Genomic DNA, 14,133 nt, shown 5'->3' on the forward strand with positions numbered 1-14,133 from the left:
CTAACAATAGGTTCACAGCCTGGAGACGTTCCAATACAAATTGCTCTTTGGTTATATTGGTTAGAAAAGGTGTGTCATGGGGGTTGTACTACTATGAGTAAGGAGATTTGAAAGGTAGATTTAGTGTTTAATGTCTAAATCAGAGTATAGCTTTCCCTGTATATACTATTATTTTTTTATAAAGCATCAACATACAGCACTAAACTATGTTGAACAATGGGAGTAGGCGCTTTTGAGATACTGTTAACACATGGGTTGTGTGCAGAAATCACAAATTGTCATTTGCTTGGTTACAGAAAGATGTACTTATAGGGTGTGTGTGTGTGTCTATTTATACTCTCCTGTAATCTGGACTTGCACACACCCAGGGTTACAGGTAGGATTGTGTGGATAGCATACACCTGTCTGTTTGACCCAGTCCCTGCCCAGAACCTTTCAGGTCCTGCAGTGAAGGAGCAGCCTTGTGGAGTACTGTGTACAGTAGTCTGACATACTGCATCATGGTAACAGCTATACAGTGTGTACAGTATATAACAGGGGAGGTGACAAGAAGGCAGCTTGTCAATGCACCCTGATTTATCTTGCATGGTCAGACCTTTGCACAGGGTTGGGCTGCAAGGTGCACACACCTGTCACACACTTCCTCCTGTGTATCCTTGTGTCACTTCCCAATCATTCCTATGCATGATGTACAGTATGCATTGAATCAACCCTTCCTTGGATGAACTGCTGATCTCTCAGGTTATTACTTCTCGCCGCCTGCACCTTCTTCCTCCCGGCTGTAGTCTCCTCTCACCCCTCCCTGCTGATGACACGGGGCCGGTAGGAGGGATAGCAGAAGGCGGTGCCTCATCCCCTGCACCGGACTTTTTTCCTGGCCGGCCGTGTGATGGAAATCCTCCCGGTGTGCGCCCGGTGATGGATCTACCCGGATGGCCAAAGCTACCAGCAGCGGCGGGGGGATATCTGGGGGATACGGGGAGCTGTCCCTAGAGGAGGTGCTGAAATCCTACGAGCAGCCCATCAATGAGGAGCAGGCGTGGGCCGTGTGTTACCAGTGCGCCCGGGGGCTGGCCGAGGGGTCACTGGAAGCCTGGACCAGGATCCGGGATCCAGCATCCCTCCTTCTGCACCGGGATGGGACAGTCACCGTGGTACCGGAGCCCCAGGGTGAGTCATGCGCTAGACATCTACCTTGTGTTGGATTAGATGGCTTGTGTAAGGTTTATGTATCCAAGAGCTTGCAATCTAAGGGGAGGTGATATATCATAAATACAATCAGAGCAGGTGGACGAAGTACCTAACCATAGCTTATGTACTGAGAAAGGGCGCATTGGGTGCAAAGGGAATACAATGCATAGGAATTATGAAGTACAATTATACCCCTGAGGGCACAGGGTCACCAGGGAGAACACAGAGCACAGTACAAGTAGCAAATCATATTGTTATCTAAAGCTATTACTGAGGCTATGAAATAACAAGGACATGCTGAGTGTACTGCATGGAATACTGTATAGAATGGGCATGAGAGATAATATACTGGGGCCACATAGACCTGAAGACATGAGGAATGGATGGTTTGACATAGAATACTTGAGTTCATGCATAGAAGAAGGTATAACTAATTATAAGGATTAGACAGCTTGTAGGGCTCCAGTTGCTATGAACACTACAAGCCCCAGCATGCCACCAGGACTGCTAATACCTATAGTACCACAAAGGCTGGAACAGCAGGTCACTTAGAACTTGAGTTTGCAAACACAGACCATAATATTAGTAGAGGGGCTTAGAAACCATGATATAATTTGGGCACATACATCCCACTGTCGCCTCCTCATACTGGTTCTAACAGGGCAGACAACTTTTTCTTAAATGCTGGCTGCACCAACTGTTCCCTTTAATTCCTGAAGCAAATTATAATACTGTATTTATGGTGTACTATTGCAACACTAATTAGCCTCTTCTTTACCAGACATGTTTGTGAATGCTCTTACTTAGGCTGTAAATTAGGTAATGACCCCAAATTTCACCCCAAAAAATTAAATAAAAATTAAGCAATTCAAAATAACCTGTGTTGCACATATTATGTTACTGCACAGGAGGAATATATGTAAGCCTGTGTGCATCTGTCCATGGGAATATACAGTTACACCGGCTTGGTTAAGGTTTACGATCCTCCTCCAGTTACCCTGCACCCCTGGGCACTCTCCGTTGTTGTGTGTAGGAATTGGTGCCAAGAACACAGCTCTGCACCTGCACATTGTTTACAATCTGCAGCCTGCGCCATGCAGCAGCCTGATGGCAGCATCACCTCCCCCACCTCCTACTGCAATGTGCACATCAGCAGTGTGTGGAAGACAAGATATCCGTCAGACAGTGTGTGTGTGTGTGTGTGTAATGCAGAGTATGAATGAGCCCCCTGCCATTTATATTCATCACAACAGCGCTGTCAGTAGTTTAGATCTAACAGCAGTTACACTCTTAATTGTAATCCGACTATTATCACCCAAACATTTAGTGCAATGATTCCTAACATGTGTCCAGACACACGTGTGTCACAGTTCTAGAATTCATGGTTAACATGAGAATACTCTTAAAATAAGTTAAAGATGCATTTGGGATAATTCATGAATGGCAATAAAACAGATTAGGTTTTATCAACTTTGGATTTTCAATATATGATGTTTAATCCTAACTGCAATTTAATTTACTAAAACAATATAACATGGGCATGGTACAAAAAAAAAAATTAAATGGTCAGCTGGTGTGTCACAATGCTTGAGGTTGTGGACCGCCGACTTAGTTGAAAATGTTTAATCATGTTAGGTATACAGGGGCAAACGCAGGATTTGTAGAGGGGGGTTCCCACACCACGCCGCCAGTGGGCGTGACCAGCATGCATGGGGGAGTGGCTATAATTTTAGACAGTGCTTGGCTGCTCTCCATCTCTTCCTATCCCCATAATATACATGGGCCATGCTGCGTGGTGCACGCAGCTCTACCTTTTCAAGCAGAGCTGTGTGAAGCGGGAGCAGGGTCCAGCCACCTCAATTATACAGTGCCCCAGGCTTGGAGGGGGGTTTCCAGGCACTAGGAAACCCACCCTCCCCCCCAGATTGCCTATGGTACATATTGGTTCTTAAAAGACCCGGAACTGAAGGAAAAAAAAAAAAAAAACAATAAAAAGCAAAACAATGACTCCTGGCTGTCATGCCAGGAGTGAGCAATAAGTTCACAACATCTATCATTTATGCAAACTACAGAGAGACACCTACAGAAAACAATGGGGGACAGTGCACATCATGAGCTGGCTGGGTGGCAGGGAGACTGGCCCCATAGTGGGCTACCTTGGGCTATCTGCATTTATAGCATTACGTTGATTTGTAGGGGTACAAATAATTTGTTGACCATCTCTTATACATTTCATTGGCAATGAAAAACGTAAATGTCCCTTCCAGGCAGGGCCAGATTAACCATAGGGCTAACTGGGCTAGAGCCCAGGGGCCTATGGCATCCAGGGGGCCCTTGAAAGTGCTCAGCAGCAGTATTGATCGGTCGGGGGCGCCCCCAGCCTGATCAGTGCTGCTGAGCACTTTCCCTGCAGTACTTCCCCGGCGCGCTGTATTCTCCTTACTGAGGAGATCTCGTGAGTCTCACTCTCACGAGATCTCCTCAGTAAAGAGTGTACAGCACGCCGGGGAAGGAGGAGAAGGAGGTAAGTGCCAGGGGGGGGCGGCTCGGATCACGGGGGGGGGCCTTCACGGGGGAATAGAGGCCCCCTTAGCCCAGGGGCCTCCATCCCCTTAATCCGGCCCTGCTTCCAGGACTGCATTTAGCACAAGGTGTAGTAGACCTGCCTAGACAAATGCCTTCATCTGTAACGTTTGTTCACAACACAAAAAGATGTACTGGGGAATGTGTAGGTTTGTGCATCAATATTCTGCTGTGTAATAGAGTTGCACTTGGTGTGTAATGTGTTCTAGGAGCGGTTATCTAAGTTATGTATAGTATTTGTGACATATAATGTGTCTCATTGATGCTGAATTTAAGCAGAGCATTTTTTAAGGATGGCTGCTGTATTGATGATGCTGTGTATGCTGCCTATGGTAGGTACTGGGTAATCTGGGAACTGGATCTATTTCAGTGTTGGGGTGTGCTAGGTCCATCGGTCAATCCAGCTACAAAGACTACCTTAGATTGTACGCTCCTTTGAGCAGGGTCATCTCTCCTCCGGTCTTCACCACTTTTAACTCTGCTCTCCAGCTACCTTGCCCTCCTCCTCTAGGACCTTCTTCTCCCTGTTCCCTCTTGCTCCCTCCTCTCCACTCTGGGGGTTTCCCTGCCATCCGTGCCCTCCCTCTTGGGCTCCGCCGTATGCAGGCCCTTCCACTCTTCCCTCCCCCGCCCCTCTAGCTGTGATTTGAGCTCACTGAGTTACTGTGCATTTTGTTTACTGTATTGTGCTGTCTCACCTTTGTATTGTAATTTTGTTTGTCCCTGTAAGGCGCTACGGATACCTAGTGGCGCCCTATAAATAAAAATTAATAATAATAATAATGATAATACCTAAAAAAGGCCCAGGTTTGTGAAGAGGTCGCACGGGCCCAAACCTAGGGAGGCAGAATGTCAGGGATGAAAGACTTTATTTTATTTTATCATTTTGCCACATTGTTTTGTTATGTATGCCTGCCTACATAAACAAAAAAAACCCCATTATTTGTATTAGAACTGGGAGCTGGATGAAGCCATGGAGATGTGTGTCATTGGGAAGGAGGGCAGAAAAGTGAAATCTAGGCCTGCTTGTGATGTGTTTGGGCATTTACAAAAATATAGCAGTAAGCATCTTACAAAGTACTTTCGTAGCGTCGGGGTCATGAGTTCGATTTCCGAACAAGACCTTATCTGTGTGGAGTTTGTATGTTCTTCCCGTGGGTTTCCTCCGGGTGCTACGGTTTCCCCCGACACTCCAAAAACATACTGGTAGGTTAATTGGCTACTGACAAAATTAACATTAGTCTGTGTATGTTAGGGAACATAGACTGTAAGTTCCAATGGGGCAGTGACTGATGTGAGTGGCAAATATTCATCATCATCAGTTATTTATATAGCACCACTAATTCCGCAGCGCTGTACAGAGAACTCACTCACATCAGTCCCTGCCCCATTGGAGCTCACAGTCTAAATTCCCTAACACACACACACACACAGACAGAGTAGAGTCAATTTTGATAGGAGCCAATTATCCTACCAGTATGTTTTTGGAGTGTGGGAGGAAACCGGAGCACCTGGAGGAAACCTGGAGGAAACCCACGCAAACACGGGGAGAACATACAAACTCCACACGGATATTCGGGAATCAAACTCATGACCCCAGTGCTGTGAGGCAGAAGTGCTAACCACTAGGTCACTGTGCTGCCCCAATATTCTCTGTACAAAGTTGCAGAATTGGTGGCGCTATATAAATGATGTTGACAACACTTAGTGGTTGGTTACATCTCACGGCTCTGGTTGAGGCTACGTAGTAAGTTGCTTGGGTTGCGTATACAAGCTGGCATAAATGTGGGTAGCAGGTTTGTGTGCGAAAATCGAGATCACAAGTGAGGATCGGTGTTTGTTTATTGAATTAGACACAAGCAGGAATCTAAACCCCCAGTTCTCAAACAGAGAAACTAGATTATAGCTGGGACTCTTAATGTGTCCTGGTTTTTCCCTTATCCGTCAAATGCGGAATGCTTATGTTTCATAATTCACACTTTTGATGAACCCAAATTAACAGTATGTGAGATAAGTTCTTTTCACCGTTTTACCTTATTCCATAACCAAAGGGAAGTATGGTTTAAATTTTGTGTACTGAGAAAACTCACTCACGGTCACATGGGTGTCCCAATTTTTCATTTTAAAATAATGGGCAGTGCAAATATATCCGATATCACTATATTACGCCAAGGGAACATTATTGGATATAGATCTGGAGTGTGCGCTCTGTTGAGGTAACTGTGTAGAATACAGTGTTTTTATTATCCACGTTACAAACGGGAAGTATATTGTTCTGCCTCGTTTCCATCCCAAGCGAACTGTAATAAGGAGATAATAACAGGATAATTTGTACTCAGCAGGATTTCTCCTGACTCAAACACTAGTAAGGTGCAAACTCAGCACTAAGCATAAGTCATGTCTAGGCAGCGTATGATGAAACAGGAGCTTGGGTTTATTTCTGTACACATTTATTCACGTACATCGATTTGTGTATTTGTGCGGTGTCATTCTTGTTGCCGTTGTTATGTTCTTTATATATTTGTGATATAAATAAAAGGTATACATACAATACATAAGGCTCCGACAACCCTTGGTTGTCCAGCTCTTGTTGAACTACAAGTACCAAAACTCTGGATACCTACTCCAGTTAAAGTGTGATGAAACCACACTACAGCCCATTGAGTTTCCTCCTAGCTATATACCATTTTCATCATCATCATCATCATCTATTTATATAGCGCCACTGATTCTGCAGCGCTGTACAGAGAACTCATTCACTGCCCCATTTTAGCTTACAGTCTAAATTCCCTAACACACACAAAGACAGAGGGAGAGACTAGGGTCAATTTTGATAGCAGACAAATAACCTACTTGTATGTTTTTGGAGTGTGGGATTAAACCAGAGCACCCCGGAGGAAACCCACACAAACACGGGGAGAACATACAAACTCCTCAAAGATAAGGCCATGGTCGGGAATTGAACTCATGACCCCAGTGCTGTAAGGCAGAAGTGCTAACCATTGAGCCACCGTACTGCCCAATTTGCAACCATATCTCGTGCCGGTTGTATAAACTTGCATAGAGAATTGACAGAGACATAAGCCTTATTTTGAGTTAGGAACAAAGCAAAGAAAAGGAGCAACTTTGCACATGGACAAACCATGTTACAATGCAAGGGGTACAAAGTTAATTATTTTATTTGCACACAAGGAAAATACTGGCTGTTTTTTTATGTAGCACACACATAATTAATAGCTTTATTTTTACACTGAAATTAAAGTTGATCTATGACATGCCATATCCCAATCTGTCCCTACATTTTAAATTTACCTCCCCCTCTAATGCAACAGGGCTTTGCCCAGGTGCAAAGTAGCTAATTTTCTTTGCTTTGCTGCCAACTCAAAATCAGGCCCATAACGTGGATCACTTAGGCTTATCATAGTGTAAATAAAAGCAAAATTGTTCAGAAGATTCCAATAACAGCTCATAATGGCTCTTGACATTGTGTTCCAGAATGGCGGATTGTGAAATTGTAAATTTATACTGGTGAGATATCAAAATTGAACTATTTGCAGCTACGGTCACATGACTGTTCTCTACCGAGTATTTTAATTCATTAGCTTTTAAATGAAGTAGCTAAGCCTAAAATAAACATAGTATTAAGTTCAAATTTCACAGTGACCTTCGGTAGAATTAGACAGACAGTGTGCTATGCATAGGATGAAAATATACCCCCTGTAATCATATCTTTATCAAAACTGAATATATTTCAAATAAACACAGGGGACTAGATTTACTAAACTGCGGGTTTGAAAGAGTGGAGATGTTGCCTATAGCAACCAATCAGATTCTAGTTATCATTTATTTAGTACATTCTACAAAATGATAACTAGAATCTGATTGGTTGCTGTAGGCAACATCTCCACTTCTTCAAACCTGCAGTTTAGTAAATATACCCCAGGGAGTATTTACTTTCAGATCAGTGAATGTTCTAAATATCTTTTTTATAACTATAAATTATAGCCAAATTGCATCTTGCGTTAAGTGGCTCAGGTAGCCACATTCTGTCCAACTAAATAGCCAAGACTATAAAATAGCCGACAAGACAAGTCCCTTTAATTTGGCGTAGCTACCGTCAACTGAACACACAAGCTATAGACACCGTAGCCGTCCAGGTGGATAATCAATAGTGTTAATATTACTGTGTAGTTTCGCCAAAATTAAAAAAAATAGGGACAACATATTTTCAGGGACAAATATTTAAATCTCGGCTGGAGCTGGAAATCAGAGACAGTTAGTAACGGTCACTCCAATTATTTTCATTTGTCATTAAGCCACAATTAAACTCTGTCTAATATGAGGCTTTAGAATCTTCAGGATCATTTATAGACCTCATCAACTAAGTACTATATCATGACATGTGATCATATCTATAGACAATGGAGCCTGCAGCGATATCTTGTTATTAATGCACGGATGCCTATGGGGAGCAGTCATGCCATTTCTGGATTACATTTTTCTCAGCACGTGTTTCTATTTACTCTTAAGGTCTATATGTAATTGCACTTGATTAGCTTTGATTGTGCGGGTTTTTCACAAGGTGCCCTAACCTGTCTGATCGCTTGTTCATTAATTACACAGATGACATTTGTTTTTCAATAATATACAATAGTTTCCTGTACCAGCAGCAGGTTGCTGTAAGTACACTAACCGATTATAACAATCCAATCTTCAGTGGTTTATCATAGTACTAACATTACTCATGTGCCACAACAATACTTGTGATGATCACAATAATGAATATTTCATGTATTATAAATTGAGCAAATGGGTGACAGACAACCGAAAACTGAGTGCATCTTTAACGGAGGGTTCATGGTATTTATATAGGGTTACACAGAGTAAATCATTTCTTTACGTAGATAGTGGTATCTCAAATGGGATTTTGTAACATAAACAGAATGACAGGAGTGACTGGTGGTGACAGGGAAGGTACAACGGTACAGAGAGGGCAGTATCAAAATACAGTGTTTTTAAACATGAACATAAGTGGGAATTAAAATGAAAATGTATTTTTTGTTTTGTATTAATCTGATCTCCAGAGCTCTTCTATTCTATGATATATAACAGGGCAAACTCAGTCCTCGGGGGCCCTAATAGTGCAGGTTTTTTATATCTTCTTGCTGGAGCAAAGGTGTAATCATTACTGACTGATACAATGTAACAGATCCACAGGTGGTCCTAATTATATCACTGGTCACCTGAAAAACCTGCACTTCTAGGGCTCCTTGACAACTGAACTGATATATGGGATGATATGTACCTTACTGTGAAATATAAAGATATTGGAAGTCACAGAGATTTTTCGTGCCCATATAAAAGCACAAAGTTGTAGGTAGAATGCTTTTATCCAAGGCCTATATACTCCCCAACTGTCCAGCTTTTGACTTTGAATGGACTGTCTGCCATCCCACCTAGTTAGTACTTTGTCACAACTGCTTGAGACTGTAGGAGACATACCCTGGACACTGCTGCTCAGGCAGTGACTGCGTACTATCGATGCCCTGTACATGCGCCTCTGGTGCCTGGAGTATTTCTGGGGTTATTCTAGTAGAGGGGGTGGAGGTTGGGACGGTCTTATAAAGCACCTGGCAAGCTGACCGGGGAGATGACATGCCCTCACACCCTGGCCACACACCATTTTTGGCAGCATTCGTGGAAGTCCCACATTTAAGGTCTTATCTGCCAAACCTCATATTGTCCATGCTCTCTTTTACTCCTCTGCAGATTAGTTTCTCTTACTAAATAAGCAGGCAGTGGCTGACAGCTTTGCAGTCTTGCTTTGCAGAAATGCACAATGTGGTTAGGTTGGATGACTTGTAGCAGTTGGCAGTGGCGTGGTGAGGAATACTTTACTATTTAACAGAGTTGCTTTGGAATGTCAGGGTAATACGAGGGCTGGCACTACAATTAAGCAAACTAAGTAAATCACCTAGAGCGCATTAGTGTGTTTATTAAATTCAAAAACATTTGGCATCATTCGCTGGCAAAGAGTAATTAACTTGTGTGTGTGTCCATGCTTCCTACCTTGTATTGCGATGCTGCCGGCTGCTACTCCGTGTCAGTGGCTGGGGGATTGGCGCTGTGATGTCACAAGACAACGCCTCATTCCCAGCCTGTCAGTGAGATGGGGGAAAGAACAGCAACCGGCACCATGATAGGCTGCACAGACTGATATCCCCCTATCCTCTTGCTTCACACCAGGTAAGAATTGGGGGGGGGGGGAAGCATAGTCAAACCGAGGGGGGTTCCTAGTGCCTGGAAACCCCCCTCAAAGCCTGGGGCACTGTATAATTGAGGTGGCTGGACCCTGCACCCGCTTTACACGGCTCTGCTTGAAAAGGGAGAGCTGCATGCACCTAACAGTAGTGCACGCAGCATTGCCCATGTATATTATGGGTATAGGAAAAGTTGGAGATCAGCCAATCACTGTCTAAAATTATAGCCACGCCCCTATCATGCAGCTGTTTCATGTGAGAGTATTCTGTGACAGATAGTTGGTATATGGGTGAAGATTGTGCTAGGTCTTCTGTGATCAGTGTAAAGTCTGACGGAGATAAATGGCAATACAGGAAGGTCAGAATAAGCTACAGAAACTGTAAATACTGCTCAAAACACAGTGTATTAACAAATCTGTGGCGCATGGATGAGAGATGTCTTAAAATGACTACAGTAATGAAATATACTCCTATTATGTACTGAGGCCATACAAGCTGGAGGGTATATATTGGAGGGTATATATATAATCAGAGACTCGAGCAGTAAAGTAGTTTCATTGCACTCTTGTTCTACAGTAATGCAGGAACATGTACTCCATTGTTTATTTGCTGTAAATAGTCATACGTCTGTCCTGCTGCTATGGGAAGTATATAATTGAGCTTCACAAACACAACAACTTAACTATTGTGTGAATGGTTTCTCTCCATACTCTACCTACCCTGCTTCTAACCACAGATTGTGGTATGTGACCCGGCCAGCTGTGCACGTGAAGCTCCCGTCAGTCAGACAGCGCAGGCTCAAGTACAAAGAAATGAAAGGAATTGCCTTAGGACCCAAGGTGATAGAGGGCTCTAATAGCATAACAATGGGTTATATAGATTATCTTTCAACATGTTGTATGTTATGTATGGCTTGTTCCAATGCACCGTACAAGAGGTGGCAGCGTGAACCCTATCTGGACCTCATCTACAAAGTGCATTGTTTAACGTCTTGGTTTTCCACCACCGAAATAATGAAGTCAAAGTCCAACCTCTTAAGAACCGGGCTTTTCTGTTCTGCTTCTACAACACTGATTCTTTTAAGCTATAAAATAGGCTAAACCAATCATGAGAGTGAAGGGACATTTGGGGGTAAATCCATCAACCTGCAAGTTTCTGGCGGGTTTGAAAAGCGGCGATATTGCCTATAGCAACCAGATTCCAACGCAGAATGTACTAAATAAATGAAAACTAAAATCGGGTTGCTATAGGCAACATCTCCATTTTTCAAACCTGCCAGAAACTCTTTATACATTTACATTGCACGGAGCGTTTATAGACATGCGTTTCTCTGCATTGCTCCGTAAAAGTGGCCCTATTAAAGATATATTATAAGACCTGATGGTTGCCCGCTCTGAGCTGGTGTATATTTTTGCAGAGTGAAATGCCACAAAACTAGCGCCCTCTCCACTTCTTTATCTGGTTTTATTGCACCTACTCCATACTGTCACACGACGGTCATTCGGCTTCCATAACCGAAGACCGACGCGCTCACCTGTTCCTCCCTGATTCATGCTGCAGCTGCTGGCGTCCTGACTTTGGTGCTGCACATGCGCGGACCGTATCCTTGATGTCCTCTGCAAGTTTTCTATTGGCTATCAGACTGGCTCCAAACTTCAAAAGGCACTTCCCCCTTCTCCTCAGGCCTGTTGATCAAGTTACCTGCCTGATTAGACTTACCGTCTTGTCTCCTGTGTGTTCTGCCTTGGATCCTCAGGGCCTATCTGTCTCTGTTGTGCCGCTGGCCGAATTACTCAAGCTGCACCTGTCTTCGTTATACTGCTGGCTGAGCAGTATATAACGCTCCATCTGATTCCATTGACTTCTGGCCTTCGGTTCCTGCCTCCATACAGCATCTTATTCTACTATCTGCCCTATAGCACCTTGCCTGACACCCCTGGTAAGGGCCGTGACCTGCGGACGGACGCAGCTAAGTCCAAACCATCTGCGGTGGTTCTTGGTGAAAACCATCCGTTCGTTAGCACTATTCCCAGTAAGGCGCGGAGTCTAAGTTGGGCAGACCTAAGAATCCAGTTTACCAAACAGTGACACATACTTTGCAAGAATTGCCCTCTTCCAGCCCCAGTTCCTCCTCTTTGCCTGTGTAAACCTCCACCACTTGCCCTTTGGTGGAATCTAGGCACACTTCTGCACATTAAGGGGAATGGCGGTACCAAAGTGTATTGTTGACCGATTCATAAATTACCTCCAGTGTGTTTTTGTTCATATGCATTTTTAAACATAATAATCTTATAAATATTATAACCTCTACTAAAATGGTCCTTTTCAATATATGGATTTAAAGGAATGGAAAGATGTACTTTAGAGGGTGAAGCTGATGGGAGTGTCAGCAAATTGGGCTATATGGTGGGCATGCTGAACATATAGATCTCATTTGAAGATGAACTTCTACTCTTACAGATAAACTACAATCCATGCAGATTGCATTTTATCATCTAGGATAGTTTTGGGGTCAGCACATCTCAATAGCCAAGCTGGCTTAGTGTTCTGTTTGAATGCCTTTGCTACAGCCTCTTGACTCTGAGCACACATTGCTGCTGATGCTTTGACTAATGTGTATCTGAGAACCTCGTATTGTTTGTGTAGGATGTTTACTTTTATCAGGAGTATTTGGATGGAGGCTGAAGCAAACAAGACACAAGCATAATGTTTGTATTAAGTCATTTTTTACGAGAGAGTTATAGCCCAAGGTTTCATCTTGTAGAACAACCAGCTAAATATGTAACAGACACAATTTGGAGAACTACAAATGGCAGCTGAACTTTATGTCTACAGAAAAGCATAGCATTATTCCTGTAAAAGGTTATCAAAACGTTCAAACATGTATCTCTATTCAACGACCACTGGAGAGTGCAACATCAGAATGAAGTGTAGCTGGTCCCATAGGAGACCAGCTGTTATAAAAGTGAAGGTTGATAACACCTTGCAGTTGCATGTCTCACAATCACAGGCCCTACCTGTAAGTGTAGCCGAGAACTAAAAAGCAAAATACTGGTTTATTTATAGGGGAAATGTAGAAATATATATTTTTACAAGGGATATTTGATACATTGGGGAATAGTCTACACAAAAATGGTGCACAAGTGACTAATATAAAATCATTTGGATTAAATTGTGCCTAGTGCACCAAGGGCTAGATTTACTGAGCTGCGGGTTTGAAAAAGTGGGGATGTTGCCTATAGCAACCAATCAGATTCTAGCTGTCATTTTATAGAAGGTACTAAATAAATGACAGCTAGAATCTGATTGGTTGCTATAGGCAACATCCCCACTTTTTCAAACCCGCAGTTTAGTAAATCTAGCCTAAGTGTCTAAAAAAAACAACTTATTTTTTAGAGCTGTGCCCCCTTCCACTTAGATTGTAAGCTCTCTAACGAGCAGGGTCCTCCCTACCCTTTGCTTTCATGTCTGCATTTATGTTGTCTGCCTTGTATGTCCCTGTTTTCAATACTGTACGGAGCTACGGAGCACTGTGGCACCTTACAAATCTACAACGATAATAATAACAACCCACAGACATTTATGAACGCCATCTTTAAATGTAGGTACTCCGTGCGAGAGCTCTTTATACACACGTGACATCAGGCAGATGTCCCCTTGCATCTCCCCTGTCTCATGCAGGAAGGCCATCCAGAAGCATAACATATAGGTAAATAAAAACATTATATGTACACTTACACAATGCAATTGTTACTATGTAAACCAGTAATAAAACCAAATATGACAGGCTCTATATGAACCCTTTTATGTACAATATGCCAATGAGGACAAACAAGTGTGGTTACATTAACACGTAAGGTTCAATGGAGAAAAACTACTCTACAAGCAAAACTCTATAATGACAGCGGCATTTACAGTTAAAATTGTTAAAAAGTAATTTTTGAGAACTGCAAAAAACCCCCCAAAAAACAGAAAAAAGTGAACTGTAAATAATAAAATAGCAGATATAGCAATGTGATACTTCATCATTTTCTAGGTTTCTCTACATGATCGATGAACATGTTTATGACATAATAAAAGTAATCTGCATTATTCGCAA

General features: G+C 42.8%; 1 protein-coding gene across 1 annotated transcript in view; it reads left to right on the top strand.

The window, feature by feature from the left end:
• The first annotated feature begins 601 nt into the window (after positions 1-601).
• Positions 602-14,133, top strand: part of SPIRE2 (spire type actin nucleation factor 2) — a 36,963-nt gene continuing 23,431 nt past the window's right edge. Inside the window, exon 1 of the mRNA XM_075189067.1 lies at positions 602-1,170. Coding sequence (XP_075045168.1) covers positions 933-1,170 — 238 coding nt within the window. The 5' untranslated portion in view covers positions 602-932. The remainder of the gene's footprint in view (positions 1,171-14,133) is intronic.

This window comes from Mixophyes fleayi, chromosome 10 (genome assembly GCF_038048845.1).
Source record: "Mixophyes fleayi isolate aMixFle1 chromosome 10, aMixFle1.hap1, whole genome shotgun sequence".
Classification (NCBI taxonomy): Eukaryota; Metazoa; Chordata; class Amphibia; order Anura; family Limnodynastidae; genus Mixophyes; species Mixophyes fleayi.